At 40.9% G+C, this 25,475-nt stretch overlaps 1 protein-coding gene across 2 annotated transcripts in view; it reads left to right on the top strand.

The window, feature by feature from the left end:
• SLC24A3 (solute carrier family 24 member 3) overlaps positions 1-25,475 on the top strand; it is a 531,314-nt gene that overhangs the window by 453,839 nt on the left and 52,000 nt on the right. For both annotated transcript variants that reach the window (XM_081291807.1, XM_081291806.1), the window contains exons 7-8: positions 12,459-12,533; positions 23,727-23,752. In XM_081291807.1, the coding sequence (XP_081147933.1) occupies positions 12,459-12,533; positions 23,727-23,752 (101 nt within the window). The remainder of the gene's footprint in view (positions 1-12,458; positions 12,534-23,726; positions 23,753-25,475) is intronic.

Consider the following 25,475-nt stretch of genomic DNA (forward strand, 5'->3'; position numbering starts at 1 on the left):
GAATGAGATGGGATGCTACCGTGAAAGCCACCATTTACAGATGTTCTTGGTCCCTAATGCAGACATGCACAGTATTCCTTTCATTCCAAAATCTGAGGATCTCCTCATACATTTTTGCATGGATTTTCACACACTATTGGGGATATGGTGTGGGTAAATATTATCATGAAAGAATAAAACTGAAGCGCATAACAGGGTACTATTCCTGGTCACATAGTACTTTAAGGGTTAAGGTGGGAAGAACCTTAGGCCTCCAAGCCGCAACACTCAGAAAAGTAGGAAGGATGAGAGGAGGGCCGGAGGCTGCACCCAGAGCCCTTTCTCTCTCATCTTAGCTTCCTGGGCACAGTATGAGCACATATTCCTATTTTTGTCCTTTGCACCCTGCCATTTGATTACATGTCTGATCCTATAAACAGCTAAGGTCCTCAGTACCCTCTGCATTTACATTTGCAAACTGCAAAATTAACATCAATACTTAGATGCCAACTGTTCCCAAGTTTTTGGCTTAAAAATATATATATATATTCAGGTTTTGAGGGGAAGAGTTTTGAATTGGCTGGGTTGAACTATCGGTTGCCTTGGCCACCCAGTTCCCTGGGCTCTCTGCTTTATTGTTTGATACAGATCAAGGCTAGATGTGCTATTGATGTATTAGCATGTTTTAGTCCTCAATTTCTTTATCACAGGGATAAAATATCTTCTATGAACACATTGTGAAATGTTCTTCTGTTCAATTTTCATAAGGGTCATAGAAATTATTTAAAATAGATAATCTGAAAATCAGCTGGGGCTAGATGAACCACAAAGACAAAGCAATAAATATCTTTGAGTATAGAAATATCACTATTCACTGCTGAGAGAAGAGCATGGCCTATATCCTCACCTGAGAAGGGACAGGTGTTTCCTTACAACTGGGAGCTGCTACCTAATACCCAGAGGGGTTTTGGCTGAAGTTGGTGGTCCTCACATTTTCTCTTTGAACACATACTTTGTTTTAATTCAGATTAGCTCTTGATTTGCAACAGTCTCCTTTTTAGTCCAACAGTACATAGAAATCCTAATTGGAAAAGCATTCAATCAACACTTCCAGTTCTCGGTTAACTGATGAAACCAGAGAATGTTGGATTTTTCCAGGTATGAAATGGAAACTTCTAAATCCATATCCAAGCCTGTGGACTGAAAAACAGCTGGATCTCCTATTTTTTCCTGTCCCCTTTCTTTTCAGCATCATCAATGTTTAGAGCAACTAGAGGGAAATGAAGCACCTGGCCCTAAGATTCCATTTCAGGCTCTCCAACACCATGGAAAACATCAGTTTCTGGATTTCATAATATTATAGACACCAAATACAAATGCTAACATAATTATCTATGCAAAATTGAGGGAGGATCTTACTTCCAGAACCTTAATTCATTAAGTCCCAAGTTTTCAATTCTATGAATATGTCAATGAAATTGACACAGGTACACTAATAGGTTGGAGATCAAATATAGAGCTTACTTTATAATTTATCACCATTAATATTATTAGTGAATAATAATTAATATTATCACTAATCATTCACCTCTTAGTTTTCCTAAAATACTAGATCTCTAAAAACATACTTATTTCAAATTATCATGGTATATTTGTTGCTCAGCTAAAGTTTTTTAAGAGTTCCATAAATGTAATGATGGGACATAAGGGTTAAAATCAAAAACTGGTCTCAAATACATGGTCTCTGCTGTCCTGTTTCTGAAACCACATATTAACTTCCCCTAGTATCAACACTTGGAATGCCAAGAAGCTCCACCCTATTTTAGAGACCAGCTCCTAGGATGATGTATTACAGATCAGGATATTGCAATGACCTCTCATACTTGCAATTGTCATTTTAGGTTTTGTAAATGATAAAAGGAGAAATATTTACCCCTTAACATTTATCTGGCTACTAGGCTGATAAATTAAAAACCATGAGGCTGAGAATTTAAAATAAATTCTGCACCACTCTTGTTTCTATTTCTTTCAATTTCTTTTCAATGGAGACGCCTTATAAGAGAACAAGAATTTTCTGACATGGTTTTATAATAGTAAAAAGGGAGGATTGTCCTCGCTTCTTAAGCAGGGTTGACTCTAGAAATAGGTGAAGTAAGAAGCCCTCATTCCTACCCCATTCAAATGGAGCTTCTCATTTGCAACTATGTCCTTCCCCCGCCCCACCCCTCCCCACAGTTACTTTCTGCCTCCTAGATGACTTCCCATGCCCACTGTATCATGTCCAGACCCTACTGTTGCTCCAAGTGGGAGTTGTGGGCACTTCCTCCCACCAGTGTCCAATCTGTTTTTTCCATTTCATGGATGTGACTCTGACTCAGGAATTTCTCTGTTCTCTAAGCCAGCACTTCCAACACTGTAATGTGCACATACATCATTTGGGCATGTTATTAAGACACAGATTGTGATGCAGCCAGTCTGGAGCTGGGCATGAGAGTTGAATTTCTAACAGGCTCCCAGGTGATACTGATAATGCTGTTCCAGGTCAGACTTGGGGTACATAGAAGGAGGCATTTGTTCAGCTGGGGAGAGTATCTGTTCAATCCTCTGAGGGCTGACTTCAATTCTGCACTTATCAGTCTGAGATAAGAGAATGAATATTGTGAGCTACTTTAATTCTTCCTGGAAAACTATAAAAAAATATAGCCAAGTTTCGGTCTATGATAATGGGCAAAACAGCACACAAAATCAAAATCTGCAGATAGCCCCAAAAGAGTGGTTTTGCCATTAGTTTCAACTTACCCCACCTGAGTTCTTATCAGGATAGCCAGAATGGACTGCAAGCCACATTCCCTTCTGTCCCCCTCGTTGAAAGGACAATTAAATTACCGAATGCCAGGAACTAAGAAGGAGTAGAATCTCAGAAGTTCTATTGCCAAAAAATAGATTAAGAGGTCAGTGAACTTGGATAAGAAAAAAATTTACATCTTTATTCTTACTAACCACTTATGTCTAGCATTTCTTGTCATTATCCATGAAACAGCCAATCATAGTTGCATAAGCAATCCCTGTGACATCATCTCCAATTGCAATGGAAGGTACTATCATGCTGTGTTATGTTTACTACAGATACCCCTAATCTCTCTCCTCATTCATCCCTACTTTGGAATGACTATCTCTTCTTATATTAAGAAAACTTATCAGCTCTTGTTAATGAAGAAATGCATATATTACTATAGACTCATTTTTCAGAGCTCAGATAACTGGATTTCAATTCATCAGTTTTGTAGTAACTCTATGTTATTTATTGTATACCTTTTAATACTATTCTGAAAAGAGATCCATGGAGTATCCAGGGATGCCTGACACAGAAAATATTTAAGAACCCCCACCACGTTGAATTCTGAACAAATGAAAACTGGTTGCATTCAGCACTATCAGTACTAATCAATATAATTCTTTCAGGTCAGGGCTTACAAATGTGTTCTTCTCCAAGGCTGAGGTTTACAGAATAAGTGAATGAAGTAGTCACCGAAAACAATAGCACCTAGTCATGGAGTTGGGGGCTGATGATAAGCTGAAGAGCACATGTTCTATCTAAAGAGGGTGCTAAAGAGGGTCTTCTAATCAGATCCACAGTGACACAGGGTTGCCTGGTCTTTCAAGTTTTCTGAAGGAATCCAAAAGTCTTGGTGTTGTGAGACACCTTCATACCATACCTTACCCCTCAAAATTGGAATGTACGTGTTAAGAGCTATTTCAATTAACAAGTAACAAAGAAGACCTAAAACTGATCAGGCCAAACCACCAGAATAAAGCAACATTCGATACACAGCTTGAAATAATAGGTAATGTAGAAAAGGTTTGGAATAAGAATACTTATTCCAAAAATCATTAAACTTCTACTTGTGTTCTTATCCAAGGAAAGACAAAATAGTTATCTTAATCAACATTCAAAATATAATCAGTAGCAACTTATTAGCAAATAATAATTCAGGACACCCATTTAAATTTGAATTTCAGAAAAGCAATGGGTATATTTATGTTATATATTCCATAGGATATTTAAGATATGTATATATTAAAAATTGCTTAGTGTTCACCTGAAATTCAAATTTCACTGGACCTCCTATATTTTATCTGACAACATTATTAATAGAACAACTCCAAGTTAGGATGGAGGAGTTGACATTAAAACTAATATGTAGCAGGCATGGTGGTACACACCTATAATCCCAGCTTCTTGGAAGGCTGAGGCAGGAGGATTGACAGATTGAGGCCAGGCTGGCAATATACTGTCTCAAAATAAAAAATAAAAAGAGCTAGGTCCTTAGTTCAATCCCCAGTGCCCCAAATAAAATAAATTAAAAACTAATATATAATATTAACTATAATTGCATTTTAATTAAATTTAATAAATTTAATTAAAAACTAATATATAATAATAATTATAATTGCATTTTTGTTTCATTTTGTTTAACATTTTTATTGAGGAATCACCTATACTCAGAAAAGTTCCCATGACTATATTATAAGTATGAAATGAAATGCTCAATGGCATTTCACATACTAAGCATTCCCAGGAATCTTGCCCCCCCACCACTTTCAGACTCTACTGGCTCAGGGAAATACTATTTCTGACTTGAAACATCATGAATTAGTGTGGTCTGCTTTTGAATCAGAGGTATCAGGTCGTATGTTCATCAGCTTTCCATTGCTGTAAGAAAATACTTGAGAAAATCAACTTAAAAAGAGGAAACATTTATTTTGGCTCACAGTTTCAGAGGCTTCAGTCCGTAGTAAATTGATTCTGTTTCCTCTGAACCTATGGTGAGGCAGCACAGCATGGCGGAGAGTACATGGTGAAACAAAGCTTTTCTCACCTCATGATCAGAAAGCAAGAGAAAGAAAGAGGAGGGGCTGAGGTCTCAATGCCTACTTTAAGGGCATGCCCCCAATGACCTCCCTCTAGGCCCAGCTCTCAAAATCTCTACACCTCCCAAGAGTACAAGATGGAGGTTAAGCCTTTAATACTTGGGTCTTTGGGGGACACCTAAGATCCAAACTATATAAGATTGTATTGTAAAGATTACAAAACTTGTGTGTGTGTGTGTGTGTGTGTGTGTGTGTGTGTACTTACTTCGATCATCAGATTATTATGTGTTTTAATTGGGTTTTTCAGAACTGTGACCAAAACACCTGAAAAGGACGACCTAGAGGAGGAAGAAGTTTATCAGGGGCTCACAGTTTCAGAGGTCTCAGTCCATAGATAGCTGAATTCAATACTCTGGACCCAGGTGAGGCAGCGCCTCATACAGGAAGGGCCCAGTGGAGGAAAGCTGCTCTACTGGGGGCAGGGTTAGGAAGCAAAGAGAAAGAGGGGGAGGGACCACAGGAAAGATGTTCCCAGTGACCCCTGCACCAGCCATGCCCCCACCTGCCTACAGTTACCCCTCAGTCCATTCAAACTAGGACAAACTGATTGGGTTCCATCTCTCACAGTCCAAGCACTTCACCTCTAAATATCCCTGCATTAACATAGAAGCTTTGGGGGACACCTTATATTCAAACCATGACACAGTGTAAATTGTGGTTTTGATTAGATCAGACTCTGCCAGTGCCCACCCATGATCCCTCACCCTTACCAGTTCATTCCCACTAGCCTGACTTCCAACTGCAGAACTTCATTTCTTTGTCTGAGAATTCTTCCTAGCCATGGAAGCCTCAGTTTTCTGCCCTTAGGGTAAGAAACCACCAGGACACTAACACTCCTGGGTTGCAATCCTCGAACAGTGACTAATAGGAGTGGGTAGATAAATACCTCAGCTTCCTCTTTTTCCCCTTGGCTGAATCAAGGGGAAAAACATATTCTACATGATCTCCCTGGGGGTCTCTGCTGGGATTGAGCCCATTTGCCCACTGCAATAAATTTCTTATTATTTTCCTTCTGCCAACTGCTTCCTTTCCCCACTCTCCCCAACAACGCTTCCTAGAATCACCTCCTCAAATAAACTATTTTCATTCAAATTTGGATCTGTTTCTGGGTGGATCCAAGTTCACACATCTGGTAAAATGAAATTACCCTAAACACACTACATTTATCCAACAAACTTATATCAAGTACCTAATACTGCCAAATGCTGTGCTAGGCGCGGTCACATCAGCATCTGGCAGTGAATGCAGATGTCCCTGAGTGGGCAAAGGGCTCCAGGGGCACAGCAGACAACAGCTCTGTAGCCCCAAGCCCATCATTTTCTCCCCCACAGCAAAGCCAGTTCCCTTTGATTTCTGATGTATGTGTGTGAACGCTCTAAACTGTCATATTTTGAAGATCTTGCAGGCAATAACTTTCATTGAACATGAAAACTATCATTCATAATGCTGAGGAAGATTGAGAAGACACTTCTGAGCCCCTGGTTGCATCCAGGTCATTACAAACATCTGTGGTTACTGTTCAGTATACTCAATGAAGAGTATTTAAGAAATTACCCTATGTTTGCACGGTCCTGATGCAGCCTCTGTTCTATTTAAACATATCACTAGTAGCTATTTGTTGACTTGTTATTTATTTTCCTCACATAAAACTAGAGCTCCAAATGAGTTTTCTTTGGAAAAAGATAAAACTGAAAATATGGATTCATTTTATGGGCCCAGTTGTGAAGATTAATAAGCAGCAGTTCACAATGTTTTGCAAAAGCATGGCATTGTCTTTTTCCACGGCCTAGTTATTACTGTCCATTTTCAATAGTAAACTTGTAGAAAGTTGAGTCTTTTGGATTTCAGTGATTTTCCCCAGCATAGAAATCTTTTAAAAATATATTTGAATAATGGACAGATGGTAGTGCCAAGATTCCCCTCACTTGCCTGAGCTACAGTGCTACTGGTATCTTCAGATTTTGGCCAGGGACACCCCAGCCATGTCCTAGCTCCAGTTTGTGTGGCTGTATTCTCTTAGATGAGAATTGCCTATTAAAAATTGTGGCCAGTCAAAAGCTTGGAACAAAATTCATATTAAAATTTTTCAAATCTTTTTTTCCCTAAAATTTGTGTGAAATAATGTTGCTCTGAGATGATAGCACACTCATGTCATAAACCATTATGGTGTTTTGTCTGTTCCAATGGTTTTCATTTAAAAAAAAAAAAAGCACTCACAAATTTAAGGTGTTTGTGCCTTTTAAAATGTGCCTGCAATCTCAAATTCCATTATTCATCAAGAAAAAATGTCATAAATATTACATCATATTATATACAAACACACTATGTATTTCCATTTGTACTGTGTTTAAGTATGTATACATATTTACAATACATATCCTTATACACAAAATATAGTTTTATCATAAACAATCACTTTTAACCTTCTTAGAGGAGCAGGAATTCCAGAAGACAAGATATTGTGTTTTCCTCTGTTTTGGAAGTGTGAGGGTTTTTTTTTTTTTTTCCCTGCATTATGCCACTCTGAAACTAAATGAAATTATAGGAAGGAAACTGAAACTGCATATTCAATAGAGAATGAGAATGTGTGAAATGTATGCCAGAAATAGAAAAAGAAATATCAAGATGAAATTCCAGCTGGGAGGGATTCCTAGAGCTATAGGGGGAAAACAGTCTCTGGCTGAATTTATGGAGGAGTTTGCCGGCAGATGGCCTTTTGTAATCTGCACCATCTGTATTGTTGATCAGTGAGGTCAAGGGTAGAATTACTCACTGTTGGTTTTCTCCCAGGACCCCTATTCTGGTCTCTTCACCATAACGACTTGTCTATCTTCCTTGCATTTATTTTGCAAAGTGCTGTGGATGATGAGCTGTCTTCTCATCAACCTGCTCAGGGTTGGAGGAGACCTGCCAACAGATGTAAAAGGCCTCCCGTTTCAATGAAGAGATGTCGTGTTCCTCTCTGCCAGAGAATCAGGAAATGTGTTCAGGGTCTGAGTCAGATAGTTGCTGGCCTCCATATCAAGATTTAGAAAAAAAAAATTCTTTCCCTGAGAAGCAAAGGCAGCCATGTGGACCCCATTCATATTTGTAGAAAAGTGAAAAGCATTCACTTACAAAAAAAAGATGAATTTCGTTTTTGGAAACTAGGCAAATGGACAAGTAGTTTCAGTATTTATTTAAATGATTCTCTTCTAGAACAGATCCATACCTAGGCTGTATCCACAACTATAGCCATTGTCTATATGGCAACTCCTTTATGCTTTGATCCCTTGCCCTGAATCTCCTTAAGAGCTGATTTTTAAATTTACCTGTGGCCACTACTTTTTTATCTTTCAGCCTTCTTCTCTTTCTCCCTTGAGTTATTTTCTCTCATGTACTTGGCCTGATAACTTAAGTAATGGAGAGAAGAAAACCCCCATGAGAGGAGATCACAAATGGGCATCTGTCTTTCATCCTGGCTCCCAGGGAGACACTGTAGCATAGTGTATGTGTACAAGCACTTACAACCGAGGCTTCCTGGGTTCAAACTCCAGGTCTTCTCTAATACTCCTGGTATGATCTTACCAAGTGTATCCACTTTGATAAGCTCAGATTTACTGGTAAATGAGAATAAGCCAGAACTTATTAGGTTGCTGTGAGAATTGATTAAGGTAACCCTTTTAAAATTCCCTGGTTGCAGGAAATATCAGATTAATATTTGCTGTTGTGGTGAATTGTGGTGTCAGGTAAGATGAGTGGACACCAGTTCACGATCACAGCCCTTATGATAAATCTTACAGAATTGTGAATGATTTGGGGTGTGTCCCCCTAGCATGTGGAAAGAAATTGTCCTCGGCTTTAATTGTGCTCCAGCTCATCACATATATAAGGGAAAAATAATTGGTTTTGCTAAGGGTGGGCTTTGAATCTAGGGCAGAGATTTGATGACAGTCCAGACATTGAATAAGATTCTATTTATAATAAGAGAAAATATAGCACTGTACACTCAAATTTGACATCTAAGCCTAGTACAAGAAGTATTTCTTGCAGCAGTATATAACACAGAATAATCTGTGTTATATTTTCTTGTTATTAATTTTTATATTTTATATATTTATATTATATCACATATACTTATATTGTATATAATTCTGTGAATATATATTTTATAATTTATATATGCTCAGGGCTTAACAAGGCAACCAATTCTTGAAGCTTGTTATGGAAAACAAACATCTTCCGGTCTCACCAGCACCAATTTCTCTCTCTTCTGAGGCAACTACTTTCCACTAGATTGGGTTTTCCTGGTATGTGTTCAGTCTCTAACATTCTTAGGTGGCGGATATTTGGTTTTTCACTTGCAAACATTTCCCACTAACTTTGCAGTGTCAAAGAGAAGGATATAGGTCTCTTTTAGCCCCACCCAACGCTACTACCCAACATCCTATCAATCCCAAACAGCTTTGAGTTTTAATAGACAGTAGTCTGTTTAATTTAGTATGACTATATTACCATTCTTCATAACTGAGTCATTAATATATGATTCAATGTTGTTGTTTTACTTGAGTTTTATAATTGCCTATTTTGTTGTTTTTTTGTTTTCTCAGTTTTTTTAAGTTCTGTTCCTAGAACTCTCTAACCTCTTCTCTGTAGATTCAAAATTATCAGACATTTCATCAATGTTCTCCTTTTGGCATTATATCCTCTGTAGTCTTCTAAACCTGCTTTCTAAGACTACTGCAAAAGTTTCATTTGGAAATTCCTTTTACCTTTCTTCTATAATATTTCACCACTATTTTGAAATGTTCCTTCAATAATTGTTATAGATTCTAGCTGCTAAGTGTTATGTTCTATTATAACCTGATTTTATATAACAAAGGACTCATTCCCTTATTTTGATGGAGTATGTCCTCCAGTAGTTTTTCTTCCAGAAAGAGTGCATCAGAGGTAAAATTATTAAGACAACTGAAGTTTTGTTTATTCTTTTCACATCTTTAATTAATATGTTGTTTGGGCATAGAGTTCCATGTTGAAGCCATTTTCTTAATGCTGAAAACACCCCCCATTTCCTTCTAGCTTCCGTTTTTTTTTATTTTTTTTAACTATAATGTCACTTTGGTTTTGATTCTTTATAATAAAATTTCTCTATCTCCCCGCAACCCCACTCCTTTCCTTTCTTTTCTTTTTTTCTTTGGCAGTGCTGGGGATTGAACCCAGAGCCTCGCATTCTAAGCAAGCATTCTACCACTGAACTACATCTCTAGTACCCTCTCCTTCTCTCCTTTCTCTCCTTTTTAGTAGTTTTTAAGATGTGTACTAAGTATTCTGAAAATACATGATTAAGCATCTTGCATGCATTTTTTTTCCACTGTGCCAGACACTCAGTGGGCCTTTTGAACTCTGAAAATTAAGACGTCTTTAACTTCTGGAAATTGCTCTTTAACTATCTAATTATTTACTTCCCTCTGCTTTCTGGAACTACTGCTCTTCAACGGCCGGATCTCTTGTTCTCGATTAAAGAGAGTGGTAGGCAATAGTTGGGCTACTTGAAATGAAGGAAAATGTTTGAAGATTAAATTCTTGAAGAACCTTTTCAATTGTCTTGCTTTCAGTGCAATCTTTAACACCACTTCCAGAACTTTCCCCACTACCAGATGAATGAATGGTCAAGTATTCTGCTTTTCAGCTTCCAAAACTATACCACTTTGCTCATCTCTTCTAGTCTTTGTGGCTTTTGAGTTTATAACTTGTTTAAAATACACCCTTTTCTATTATCTTGTTACAGTGTAATAAGAAAGAGTGATGGTAATATATGTGCTCAGTTTGCCATCTTTAACCAAAACACCAAGGCATTTGTTAAAAGAAATTCAAAATTGATATTTGCCTCATGTTCAAAGCCCATTGGCATGATTATGATACATAAATATTCAAGATCTTTTATGACCTGTGGCAATTGAACAATCTAGTTCAATTTAATCTGCTCCATGGATGGTGAGAAATGACTGCAGATTCTGAGTTTACCATACACACAAAGCGAGATGAAAGAGTAAGGAGGACTTTGTATTTGCACTGAAGTGATCTCTGAGGTGTGAGTCCTCTTCTGGACAATACTGTCATTAGTAACTTAGAACTGCAAAATCAAAACCTATCAAGGAAAAATTAGCAACAGAAAATAGCTAAGTGTCAGTATAACAAGTGGAAGCATATGTTTAATGGGAAAAGATGGGCCTCATTATTCATTTATGGTTCTATTTAAGTCATATCTTTCATGCTATTTGAAACTAGAAAGCCCTCTCTGGTTTGACTCTGCCTGGGCTTTGTAGATGGCACAGAAGTAGAGGGACAGCAGAGGAGGAAAAGCCTGTCTTGAACCTGGGATCCCTATTTCCGATTATCTTTGGTGCACTGTGTGACTGTCATTGGGCCACCTGAGAGTGCTGACCTTTGCAGTGTCCTTTTACACTTAGTAGGCCAAGGGCAAAAGTGGCCAAACAAATGTGCTCTGGCCATGGGGTGACAGATGCTGTTCTAGGGAGGAGGGATGCAGGGAGCTCTGAGTGACAGCCCAGAGACCAGCTTCTGGCATGGCTCTGTGGACATTCCCAGATATTTTCATAAGGGTCTTCCAAAAGGAACCTATCTATGAACAGAGAAAAAATACTAAGTGCCCCTCAAAAAGAGATTTTGAACTTTTCCCCTAGAACAGGGGTCGGAACCTGGTGCCCACAGCTCCCTCCATATCCCCATAATGCCCAGTCCTGTCCCCACTGCCCTCCTTATTAAACCCAGAGACCTTCTTCTCCTGCAGCCCTTGCTGCCTTAGCCTCTAGCAGTGTGCCTACTGATCTGGTCTCAACAAAGCCAGCATCTTTTTATGGGGACATGCTCCCACTATTAAGATTAAAATTTTCTCTAGAACCACTAGGCAAATCAGTTAATGCCAGCCAGCAGGGCCAACCACATAACAGAAATGAGGCAAGAGGGCTCTGAGGGGACTGTACAAGGGGCTTTTCTGAGCCCAGCTCAGGTGCTCCTTCCATGCAGGAATAGCACCTGTGTCAAACGTTATAGTCACTGACAAGTTAAGTCGGCACCTCTCAAGCCCTTGATGTTCAGGACGTTAGGCAGACCTGTTCCTGGGGGCAGGAGAGTCCTTCAGTGAGTACCTACTCTGGGCTCTGTTGCACCCTTCTCAGCCTGGTGCCAGGACACCCAACCTTCCCTCTTTTCTTTGCAGGAGTCAGACCTGGGTCACAGTGGGGTAGATGATGCTCCCAGTTCCCTTGGTCCCTTCCCATTGTCTGTCACTGGCCATTTCCCCCTAACCCAATTGTTGCAGTTTAATTCTGTCTTGGTTATCTGCCTCTCAGAAGATCTAGACTGAAACGCCTAAGGACCCTCAATAAATTCCCATTGATTGGCAAACTGATCAGGTCCCGGACAGCAGACGTAGGTATGAGGTTGTCTCTGGTTTATCATTGGTCAGAGCCTGCAGGAGTCACACTGTTTCACTTGCACGGTCTGATACACTGTTGGGTGTTCTCTTTGTGTCCCTTCTCCTTTAGGTTGTGGCTCTCTCCTCCTGGTGTCTGCTGAGGGACTCCATCTACTACACGCTGTCTGTGGTCGCGCTCATTGTGGTAAGTTGCTCTCACTTCTCGGCACCAGGGCGATGTGTGGCTCTTCCTTTTGTCTCAAGGACACTGGTGGAGAGTGAGCAAGTGTCTGTCTATGCATGGAGATGGACTTTGTTTCTTCCAGTTACTTTGATCACCCAGAACCCCTGATTGGCCATGGGGTGCTCAGGACAGGAGTTTTGACATACATTATCTGAGTCCATGAGGGTTCCGTGACCCTCCTTTCCTTCTCACCTGTCTCATGGCTCTTCGCGACTCCCTTCCCCAGGATCCCCATTTGGGGAACTTATGTCTTCCCCTTCTCATTCTGTAAGCTCTCCCAGAACATTCCCTTTCCTTCCCCAGCACCCCTTACCATGGCCACCTTTGTGCCAACACCTCCACACCTGCATTCCTAGCAGTGACCTCTCCCTGAAGTCCAGGTGTGGATAAATAACTCTCTACTAGAGTCTTTATGTACCAGACTCAACATGTCTCTGACTAAACTTTTGATGCGTTCTCCTATATTTCATTCCCCATTCCTATCCTAGCCATCCAACCCAAAAATATTAAGTTGATCTTTCCCCCAATTCAGATTACACCCATTCAGCTTAATTGGCCTGTGGATTTCCTTCTCATAAAAATCTCCTCAGCCTGCACTCCCATTTCCCACTTAGGTTCATGCTTTCTGCATCCATGGCCTGAACTGAGAGAGCTTCTGTGCTACAGATCATGGCAGGTCAGGTTGCAACACAATAGCATGACTGCCCACCCTCTCCTACCCACCAGTCAATCCTCAAGAGCCATCCAAATGTCTAGCAAGAATACCTGTGAATGCCAATTTCTTGATTAACCATCAGAGGCTCCTATGGGGAAAAACTCCAATACCTTAGCTTGCCAAGCTGAGCCCTCTGGGAGAAGATGGTGGCAAATTAGAAAGAACAGTGACATAGGAATTAAGAGATCTGACTCCTAATTCTGGTCCCTGCATGTGATGGTTAATTATACATGTCAACTTGACTGGGCTAAGGGATGCTGGTGAATTTTTTTTCCCCCTGGCTGTGTCTGTAAGATGCTTCCAGAAAAGAATAGTATTTGAATCAGTGGACTGAGTAAAGAAGATCCCTCTTACCAACGTGGATGGATAGCATTCAATTCCTTGAGGACTCAAATAGAACAAAAAGGCAATGGAAGAGTGAATTTTCTCTTTCTGCTTAAGATGGATCATTTGACTTCCTCTGCCCCGGACATGAGTGCTCCTGGTTATTGGGCTTCCTGACTCGAACTGTCACTTATTCTATTGGCCCTTTGGTTGTCAGACCTTTGGGTTTGGACTGAACTGCATTGTTGGTTTTTGTAGATGGCAGATTACTTCTCAGCCTCCTTAATAATGTGAGCCAATACCTCATTATTAATCTAATGTACACATGTAGGTGTATATGAGTATATATGTACACATATAATTTCCTATTTGTTCTGTGTGTCTGGGGAACCCTGACTAATATACCTCCTTTCTAGCTCTAATGACCTTGAAGAAACCAATTGCTCTGGTTTCAGTTTTCTTACCTACAAGACAGGAATAGCTGCACTAAGGGATCTGCACACCTATTTCACAAAGCATTTACCTATAGACTGTGTTATTGCAACTCTCTGTGTCAATAAGATAAATATGATGTTTGATAAGAGACTTTTCACGAGAAGCCAGACAGGTTCTTCAGTTCCTGATGTTGAAAATCTTGGGTTTACAAATCATCACAAGGTCTGCCAGGAAAATTGGGTTATACATGCTGCAAACCCTATCCTCCAAAGCTCCCAGGTTCAAAAAGGAATAACTGGGAGGATTGAGCACAAGGGGTTGGAATGCTCTGTGGGAACTGATGACATCCTTCATCTTTTAAAGTCCTGGTTCATAGACCTAAGGACACACGGGAATGTAGTGTTCTTATTCTCAGTTGCTATCTGTGGAAAAGGTTTGATCATCTGTCACCTAGAGGTCTCTTCACCTCAGCCAGACTTCCCAAACACTCTTTCTAGTAAGATTTGTGCTTCCGTGGACCAACCCATGCTGCTCAGTGCACTGTGCCCTTCTGCCCTTCTAGGGTATTTCAGGATGATTTTTAAATTTTAAACTTATTTTTTCAAGAGACACGTTTAGAAGATAGTGTAAGTGAACACAACTATGTTGCTCAAGTCCTGAAAGAGATGACTATGCTCATAAAGAGATGTCCTGGAAGCACAGACTTAGTGATATCCCCTCCCAACAGTCTTTCCCTGCTTTCAGCATAGACACCTCACGGACTGTGTGAAATAACTTGTCTTCTGTCCAGTGTATCTTGACTTGTCCAAGATAAAATAAATGTAATTGCTGCTAATGATGTGTGAAGAAGTAAAGAGGTTCTGCTGCTTCTGGCCGCAGATGACACTGTCACCCAATCCTGGTCTTTGGGCCAAGCCACCATCTGCCCTCAAGGTGTGGTACATAAATCACAGGACTGAGTAGCTGAAGGAGCAGGCTGCCAGGGCAGCTCTGCTTTTCTTGCAGACAGAAACAAACTCTAAGATAAAATGAGTCTTTGCTATCACCTGAAGATTTGGACTATGTGTTTATAGATCAGTTGTTTAAAATTAGAGTTGTTTTGAATCAAACCTAGATTTTGAGGAAAAATCACATTTCTTCATTGTCAAGAAGCGATGGAAAATATCAGGTTTGAGTCTTCAAGGCTAGGTCTTGGTTCTCACTTGGTTCTATTTCCTTCCTGTTCTCTCTCTTGCTTCTTGGTTTATGATGTGAGCAGTTAGCTTCCCTCCTGCCATAATGTGCCAGCCTTGCCAGAGGCCCAAAACAATAGGGCCACTTGGAAATGGACTAGAACCTCCAGGGTCATGAACTAAATATACCTTTTTTCTTAATAATTGCTTTGATGTGGGGACACTGTGAAAGTTACTTTGCTGAGTGCTGTGCTTCTTGTAGGGAGACTCTGTTTTGCTTTTTAGGTAAGATTTTGAGTCTCAAAATCCTCTACTTTCTGTGGGCATTGAAACAGGGGCATGCTTATTTGAAATGCAAAACCCAGGGAATTTCATTCCATAGATTCTGGGTGAGGATCCAAGAAGTTGCATTACAACCAGCATCTTCCTGACCTCCAGAGGACGGGATGATAGCAGCCCTACACTGCATTTTGAGAAACACAACTTTATGGCTGCAAACACTTTCCCCCGGGGTATTCACTTGAGGCCTAGCAATGATGATTTTTAGAATCAATTTAAAGATTCCCAAAGGAAAAGAAATGCTGGCAGTCTAAGTAGCTTTCCTTTGCTTGGATTCCTGACTTCTGTTCTTCTGGGTGGATTATTTGAATCTTGTTAACTGGTAGTCAGGCTCCCCAGGGTCATTTGCATGTGAGACTCAAAATCTTACCTAAGAAGCAAAACAGAGTCTCCCTACAAGAAGCACAGCACTCAGCAAAGTAACTTTCACAGTGTCCCCACATCTAGATTCCATGCCCCAACCTCAGGCCATAGCTCACACACACTCTATCTTTTGTCAAGCTTTCCTACTCTCTTTCTAGGTCTCCCCAAATATCAAGATAATAAAATCATTTTTCTTCCAGTTTTCCTTATGTAATACAGATTTCTTTATAAGATTCTTCCATAGGAACTTAAAACTCCTTTATTTAAAACTACCTTCCTCCTATCCACAAAATAATTATTAACCTTCCCAAACAATTTATGTAACTATTAGAGTTTTTTAAATACTTTCTCCCATTATATGGTTCTGAAATGTTCAGAAGGCATAACTGTTGGTCCCCTGAGGTTGGAAAATAAAGAGCTCATTCACCCACAGGGTAAATCAGGATTAAATGGGACCAGATGCCATTTCTATATACATACTCATCAGGGGGTCTTTCAGAGACACACAGAGGAGCCTCAAGGACAAACCATGGGGCCTGGAGATCCAAACAGCAGGCAGAAAGGCTTCTCCTGAGATGCTGGTGGCAACGAAGGGGCAGGGCACTCAGAATCCAGAGGAAAGTGCAAATAGCATTGCTATACCTGAAATCTAAATCAGCAGAAATATAAGCAGATGCAGATGGGACACGAACAGGGTGGAAATCAGAAACACAAAAGTAAGAAAAGTAAATGCATTGTGCAATTAACAGAGCAAAAACAGTTCACGTAGAGGCACAGAGTCAGTACACTTTGATATTTGGGTTTCACCTAAACTTCCCTCTGTGCTATTTTCTGGTTTGCTTGTTTGTTTGCTTGTTTTTAAGAGGCTGCAGAAGAAATTAAGAATGTATCATTTTCTAAAGCAATCATAATTTCAAGAACTAAATTATATAGTTCTCATGGCCCTTCCCCCACCTCAGTCAAGCATGCCCGTTAGCCCTTGTGACACTCAAGCATCAGACCATGGAAAAGCTTGATGTGCCTGGAAGCTCAACCGATGACTTCAGTCTCTGCAAGAAAAGTGTCACCTCTTAAGCCGTGGGAGCATATGGGTTCTTTGGAGTGCATTCCTGTGTGCATCTACCCTACAGGTCCAACAAATGTCTGCACACCATCGCAGACTCTCCCGCTGCTTCTCTTCTGCCCCTCTCTCTGTTCATTTGGACCGTGGGCATCTCGGGCCTCCTGGTCCTGCCCTTTCTCCAAATTCCAGCAGCCCTGTCAGTTTTCTTATATTGAAATGTTACTGTAATTTACATAATCATGTAATTTACATAAATGCAAAATGATTCATTACATCACCAGTCTAAACAGCTGCCCTAAAAGAAATACTTGATTTTTACCCTACATCTCTGCTTGAGGACAGGGACTGTGAGCATTGACAGCTTCGGCTGGGGCTGAAGTCCAGTTCACAAGTGCTATCTATCTACAGGTGATGGGCCAAGGAAGCCATAGACCCCAGTTGGGGTGGTTCCTCAGGGCACCTAGGCACAGGCACAGCAGTGAGGCTGATCCAAGCTAACATTTCCTTTTCCATCTCCAGAGGACTCACTGCAATGATCCCAGCTTCAATAATGCCAGAGGTAGTCAGTGCTTTGTATTAGTCAGATTCAAGTTACTATAACAAAATACTCAAAGCAATTATTAAGAAAAAAGGTATATTTAGTTCATGATCCTGGAGGTTCTAGTCCATTTCCAAGTGGCCCTATTGTTTTGGGCCTCTGGCAAGGTTGGCACATTATGGCAGGAGGGAAGCTAACTGCTCACATCATAAACCAAGAAGCAAGAGAGAGAACAGGAAGAGAGAGGGGTCCTGCAACTTCTTTCAAAGGCATGACCCTCCTAACCTAAGGACCTCACACTAGGCTGCACCTTTCAAAGGTTTCTCAACCTCCAAATATTGCCATCATAGGGACCAAGCTTTTAATACACAGATCTTTGCGGGACAGTCATGCAAACCACAACAACTTCTGACAGAATTTTTGCAGTAATGGAAATGGTTTAGAACTCTGTGCCATTCACTAGGGTAGCCACTTACCATATGTGGCTACTGGGCGTTGAAATACAGCCAGTGAGACTAAGGAACTGAATTTTTAATCCACTTAATTTTAATTAAGTTACGTTTATATCGCCACATGTGGCTAGTGGCTCCCATATTGGATGGTGCAATTCTAGTGAGCAAACTGTCCCATGGAAAATGTACCCACACTCTCACAGGCATCCACAGTTTCCAATAAGCATTGACTCAATGGGACTGAGTACCACATTGGTAGAAGATTTATCAGTGGATGCTCATGACTATGTAGGCTAGCGATTCCATAAATGAGTCCCATTTTACAGATGGCAGAGCCAAGGCTCCAGAGGTAAAATGACTTGCCCGAGGTTGGAGAGCTATAACATCTCAGGCTCCCCAGAGCAGGTATCTAAGATGGTATAGCTATACTGCTCCAATACAGAACTTGAAATTTTCCTCCAATAAAATTTGCTTCTTACAGTCTTTAAAAACATGCTTGTCCCCACCTCACAATCTTCCTGTTAGAAAGGAGTGTCTGCTTCCTTTATTTTGTGATCTTTTTTTGGAGAGAGGAGTAGTCTTACTGTTCACCTTCTGGGATTATTTTGTGTGTGTGTGAAGACAACTAATTTTAAATACTCCAGAAATCGTTTTATCTTTCTATGGGAAAAAAGAAATCTTATGGGTCACATTGATGATTGTCCTTCACTGCCCAGCTGGCACCAGGGCCCTAGCCTTAGCCTTAGCCCTCCGGCCACCACCCCTCTCTCTTTGACCCATTATTCACTGGGAATTAGCTGCTTCACTTTCCAATTTGGAGACTTGGAATCTCTCAGGCTTATTGTCCCCCTATTACATTTCAGTTGTCCTCCTGGCCAGGTGGGAACCACAGTGGTGGCTATAAGAGTCTCACAGGGAATGACTGAGGTCGAATTTTAAGGTCCTGAAACAAACTGATGATGAGCATACAAAGGTGACCTGTTTTTCAGTCACTGCTGTGCGTAGGAGAAAGGACCTGTTTTGAATAATGCTGGAAAAACGAGGGGGCTGGGATTATCCTTGCATTCGCTCTTTTTTTTTTCTGTAATTTTTTTTTTTATTGTTGGTCGTTCAAAACATTACATAGTTCTTAATATATCATATTTCACAGTTTGATTCAAGTGGGTTATGAACTCCCATTTTTTGGGTCAGCTGGCTTGGAGAATGTACCATGCAAAAAGAGAGTCTCCCAACTCTTACAAGGAAAATGACTTAGAAATTTTAGTTTGTGTTTGTTGTTGTTGTTGTTGTTTTGTGTTTTTTTGTTTTTGGTTTTGGTTTTTGGCTTTTTGTCATGCCCAGCAAATGTAATCCTTTATCAGCCTTCCCTATATCCTAAATTATCTTCACATCCCTTTTTCTTCCCTGTAGCCTGCCCTTATGTTTTTGTATGAGATGACCAGCTCTTCTCAATCCCTACTTCTAGGTCTTTATCTTTATTTCCTGCCTTCCTGCAATCATTAGCACTATCCAGTCAGACCTCTAGATGTTCTGAAGTAAGACTTACCATTTAACCTCAAAGCATATGCACACCAATGCACGGAGCAGTCAGCTCTCCTATGTACTCCATGAGATTACTCTCCTCCGATATAATTGCCCTGGCCTCAGCTAAACCACCCATATCCCCTGCTCCTAGGACTGAAGAAATAAAAACTCCAAGTACAGATCAGCTCTGGGAGTCCCCACACCATTGAATGGGATGATTCTGTAGGGGGCCTATTTCCATTTTATAGCAAGAAAAGAGAGATTTTCAAGGTTTCAGTCTCTCTCAAGAAAAAAAAAAAAAAAACATGATGGTGTTGATTTTCTCCTATATTTTCACTGCTTAAAATTCTACTGGTGAGCTTGATTATAAGACAGGCTATGAAATCGTATCTTCAGCCACGTGGTTGCCCCTGTTTGATGGTTACAGCTCACACTAAGCAAACCCCAGGGACTGACACAGTGATGTTGAGACAGCGCTTGCCTTGGGCCTCTCCTCTCCTGGCCACACCTCGCCCATTCCTGATTTGTCTTTCCCTCTCACTCTTCCATTTTGAACATGCCATTCCTTTGACAGTTCCCTGGAACTCTCTGATATCTAGGAATTTACCTGGCTGTCTTGCTTGGAAGAAGCATACACAAGGATTGACAAGCTTGTTTCCATGGTACCCAGCCATTTCTGGGAAGCCTGGAAGAAATAAGGGCTTTTTTTTTTTTTTTTTTCAATTCATTCCTGTTTGTTCGCTTTTGCAGATGTAGAACACATGGAAACCTTAGAGTGAAGCCCAGGATAGCTCTGGATGAACCACATGTGGGTCAGAGGCCAGGGTCCCTGCCTAGCCCATGTTCAGCAAATACGGAGCCCAGTTATCGGTTGGCATTACCCATGTGTGGTCTCTGTGCTATTCCAGTGCCTGGATTCAAAAAACCAGCAGAGCATAGAAAGATGAGATGCTTACCCAAGGCTTGCATTCAAAACTCTAATTGGAAAAAGTCTGGGTCAATTTCAAAGACCACAATGGGAGGTCACTCCCTTGCAACTCACATGAGTACTGAGGTTGACACAGATAATTTGTCCCCAAGAAAGAGCTTTAAACAGGAACTGTCCCTCCAATGCCACCTTGCCTTATCAAAGCAATAGCGCAGTTGAAAGCCCTCCAGTGGTGTGCCCACCTGGAGGTGCTTCCTTTCCTGGAGGAAGCTCTAAGGGAGCTTTGAATATGGGCTTGAACTTCTCTACCTTGGCAGAATAGACCTGTTCAGTGAACTGGAACATGAGCACCACCTAGTGGTGACACTTGGAACTGGAGGAGACGTGTCTTGTTTTAGATGAGTATAAATGATTGCAGGTTTTCTTATACAATAGGAATAGTGCTATTATTATAAGGGGGGTTATTTTCTCTGTTTTCTTTTCTAGCCAAAGCAATAAAAACAGAGGAATGTGTCAAGGGACTTCAATAAGAAAATCTTTAAAGAATAACAAATCCATCACCCCCTCACCCTGATCCATCAACAGCCTCAAGCCAAAGTAATGCCTGTTCTTTACATTTCAAAAGTTTTCAGACACAGAGATTGTAAAGTCCCATCAGGATGTTCCAGGAATGTCATCACCTAAAGGAAACTTACCTCTGTAATCAGTGCCAATTTCTTTTCTTTTTTTCTTTTTTTTTTTCTTTTTATCTTTTTTGGTGCTGGGGGTGTACCCAGGTTGGTTCAAGCATATTAAGCTTGGGCCACTGCGCTGCATGCACCCCAGCCCATTTTCTTATTTTCGGTCTTTTGAAGAAGTGATGTCCAGCCACCTTCCTCCTCCATCTGACCCCAGTGAATGCTTAGAGAAGTTCATAACTCACTTTTCCCTTCTCACAAGAAACAAGCCTGTTTCCATTTAGATTTTCTTACAGGTCTGATTTCTAGTCCGTGTTATCCATTGTCTTGTTCTTTTGAGTCTCCTCATTTCTCTACACAATCCACTTAAGTAGAGGGATAAACCTGAATCGTGTTTTCTCATCAGCCACAGGGCAGCCGAGTCCTCTGGGCTTTTGCTGTAGCGGTCACACGCCCTGAGTGATGGGGCATCTTCGGGCCAGACAGAGATCAAAGAGAGAACTGTTTCCATGGCTTGGATGTTTCTAGAGCTCTACCATTTATTAGTAGTAATATTCGATCACCTGCATTTCACTGTCTGCCTCCCTGAACCACATCCCAATCCCAACTCCACAGGCCACAACCCTCCTCCTGACTTCAGTTTGTGATGTTCTGTCCCTACCTGGGTATCTTATCCAATCTCACTGGCTTTACCCACTATTTCTCTGATTTATTGGGCTCCCCATACATTCCATTCTCAGTTTGGGGTTTTTTGTATAATTAAGCTCATTCTAAGTTTTTTTTTTTTATATAGGATCATTGAAATAATCAACAGCTAAAGCCATATTGATCCCATGACTGGGCCCTGGAAAAAAACACAAAAAAATACTTTTCTGAATACCAGGGTGAGCTCACACCAGCTAATCCTTTTGTAGGATCTGTGCCTCCACCCATGGAGAAGATCACCCAGAATAAGGGCTTAGAAAAGACTGCCTTCATATCCTATGATATTGTCTGCCTTCCCTGATAGAAGAAAATTAAATTGGCCTGGTCTAATAAACTCTTTTCCAGTATCTTGAATTCTCTTAAATGGCTACAAATTGATTGTTCCAGCCCATTGCTGAGACTAAATTAAATTAATTAATTAATAGACAATGTTTTCCATCTCAGATGACAGGATCTGTTTCATTATTTCTTGACGACAATTTTTTGTAAAGCTGGTTATTCTACAGAACAGCCGTGAATGCCTCGCAGGGAAGAGATGCCACCCAACCCAACCTGGATTATGGGGTCATTTCCTTTTGTTTCTTTAGTTTTCTTCCCATTCTGGTTTGACATTCTCCTCCAAATGTCAACTTGTTGAATTCTGATGACGAAAATGAGAATAACAGAAAAGATGAAGACACTGTCTTTTTCCAGTGGCTTATTAGGCAGAAGGAGCTATAAACAAGCCCAGCTCCTTCCTCTTCAACCTTCCCTTTGGACCTTTAAGATCACTGGAAAGACCTGTGGGTGTCTTGCGAGCTGTGTCTACAGTGTTGTCGGCAACTCAACACAAGTGCTGCTTATCCCGATCACTGGGGACAGAAGCAAGGCCCACGTTGCTGGCTTCCTTTACCATCCTGGTGTCATGGTGGCCCCTTATACCCGAGTGGCCCTGCAGGCATCTTCCTTGGGGTCTCCAGACGGTTTCTGCCTCTGAACGGAGGGTCACTTAGAGATGATCTTACTCAAAGGAGCCAAATTCTATCGGAGTTTGGAAAGAAAGAGCTACAAACCATGTCATTAGCTTCCTGCTTGAACAAAATGTATGTGCCCAGTTGATTTCCCCAAGGAGTCATTTGGGCAGATAAATGTGTCATGAAAGCAACTTCAAATTAGAACCAGGGCTAAGATCTAGAACCAATTCAGTAACAAATCGAGGAACCCCCTGAAAATGTCTAATGTTCTCTGCAACTGGGTTTCCCTGTATAAATCAAACCAGTCTCACCACAAAGTGGGAAATGATCTTGGATGGTGTATGAACTAGGGACTGTGTAAATTAAACCCTGTGATGTATTCTCCCTCAGTCCCAACAGATGAGGAGAGACTTGGTTTGGCACTTGTGTCTTTCACTCCTTCTGACCCTCCATAACCTTTTTCCTTAACAAAAAGGCAGGCCCCTGACCCGTTATGGCCACCAACAGTGTCTACCCAGGATCTGAAAACATTGATTTTTTTCAGGGTTAATCTCTAAATGTGATGAAAAGGGGTGCTGATCTTTCACTTCTGGTTGTGATATAAAGTTGTCTTTGGGGAAAAAAAGGTCTATGAAAAGAAAAAAATTATTGAGTACGTAGAATTTCAAGTGCTTGCATAAAAACTGTGAAGGGGCTACATGGTGCCCAGAGATGTATAGAAATCTCACAGGGGGCACATAAGGGACTAGCATTTGGAAGGACCTGCCCTGCTCTTACCTGCCTTTCCAGACCTAAAGCCCACAATGTATGTTGCTTTTCCTATCACTCCATGTCAGATAGAAATTACAAGAAGATTACCACCGTGTCAGCAGGGTGAATGGTGTGCAGTCTAAAAACATCGTGTGTGTGTGTGTGTGTGTGTGTGTGTGTGTGTGTGTCTAATCTATCCTTTTTATTTTTTCACAGTTCATTTATGATGAAAAAGTTTCTTGGTAAGTACCTTTTTTCCTTTCCCAATTTTCTCTTGTTATATTGCAGATCCAAATATACTGAAGGCCAGAGTTAGGGTTTAGAAAAGAAAGGGAAATGCCATGATAACTTGGAACAACTAGATTTCTTGGGAACCCTCTGTCCATCTCAACAAAGAAATTCAATTGGCTTTCATCAAGCAGAGATTTTTTGTTCTCTTGGACTGGAGTGGGGGCTTCCATTCAGAATCTTCACAGCTAGATGTGTCTTTATTGAATCATGTTGGATGTTGTGACTTTGCTGAGTCTTTCTATAGTCAACCATTTGCTAGGCTATGGTTGAGATTTGGCTAATCCTTTAAGATTGTATCTGTGTTAGTCAGATTTCTGGTACTATAACAAAATAACTTAGATAAGCAACATATAAAGAGCAAAGGATTTGTTTGGGCTCAAGATTTTGGAAGTTTCCGTCTATGATCAGTTGGCCCTCTTGCTTTGGGGCCTGTGACATGACAGGAGTGCATGACAGAACAAGACCAGTTATAGTTACAAAGTAAATGAAAGAGGAAAGGGCTAAGTCTCACTATCCTCTTGAAGGACAACCCCCAATGACCCAAAGATCTTCCACTAAGCCTTACCTTTTAGAGGTTCCACCACTTTCCACTGATGCCAGACTGAGGACCAAGAATCTGACTTATAGGTCTTTGGGGGACATTCCAGATCCAAACTCCTTCAGTATCCAAACCAAGTTCAAGATTCCAAATCTCATCTATATCTGAGGAGCCAGGAGCCAGGCACCTCAGTGACCTTTAACCCACTAAAGTTCTGCCGAACATTCAAAGAAAACAATCTCAGAGCTCTGAAAACCAGCAATTTTTTTTTAAATAGAAACCTTTGTCCAGATTAAATATATGGAAGGATATTTGCATTGTGGACAGCTGTCCAAATCCCCATTCTTGAAATGAGTTCTGAGTAAGGCAAATATATTTGAAATGGAAATAGAAATAGCCCGTGCTGTGCATCCCTGTTATATTTTTTTCAAATATTTAATCTTTAGAAGTAGAAGAGTGTGAAATAACTTTTTAGGAATAAGAGTGACTCTGTAGCTATAAAACTTTCATGGCATCACTTAAAGCCAGGAATGAGCTTCGGAAAGAAGTAGAGCCTTCACCGAGCTTCACTTTCTGCAAAAGAAACGCTAAGGCTTTGTTCTAACCCTGTTGAGAGCCACAGCCAAAGAGGCCCCAGCAAACTTCCAGCTGCCAGCTGATGATTGGCTCACAGCAGCCCCAGCAAACTACTAGCTGCCAACTGATTGGCTCCTCTGCGGTGATGCTCATTGGGTTGTTTCCCCCGCCCTTTCAGACCACAGAGCTGCTAATTGGGGGACTTTTTTGGCTCCGCCCATGTGACCCAGCCAATCAGCCTCAAGAACAGGAGGAGTGGGGGAGGTGGAGAGGCTTGTGGGAAGCCGGTGGTGGCAGTTGGGCTCTGAAGGTTTTCCTGAGGAGCTGTGTGGTGTGGTGTGTGTGTTCTAAAAATAAAGTTCGTTTCTTTTGACAAGTGGCTCCTGAATTGTGCCCAACCAGACTGCCCAACCCGTTGCTCCAGCGGGCATCTCTGTGTCAAAGGATATCTCTGTGATTTCCAGAGTTTGAAGGCAGCAGGGAACCTATCATCATGTTGATGATAAATGTCATGTATCATACCAGGGTATTATTAAGAGAGTTTTTTGACAAATCTCTCT

This window comes from Spermophilus citellus, assembly GCF_964194105.1.
Source record: "Spermophilus citellus genome assembly, chromosome: 4".
Classification (NCBI taxonomy): Eukaryota; Metazoa; Chordata; class Mammalia; order Rodentia; family Sciuridae; genus Spermophilus; species Spermophilus citellus.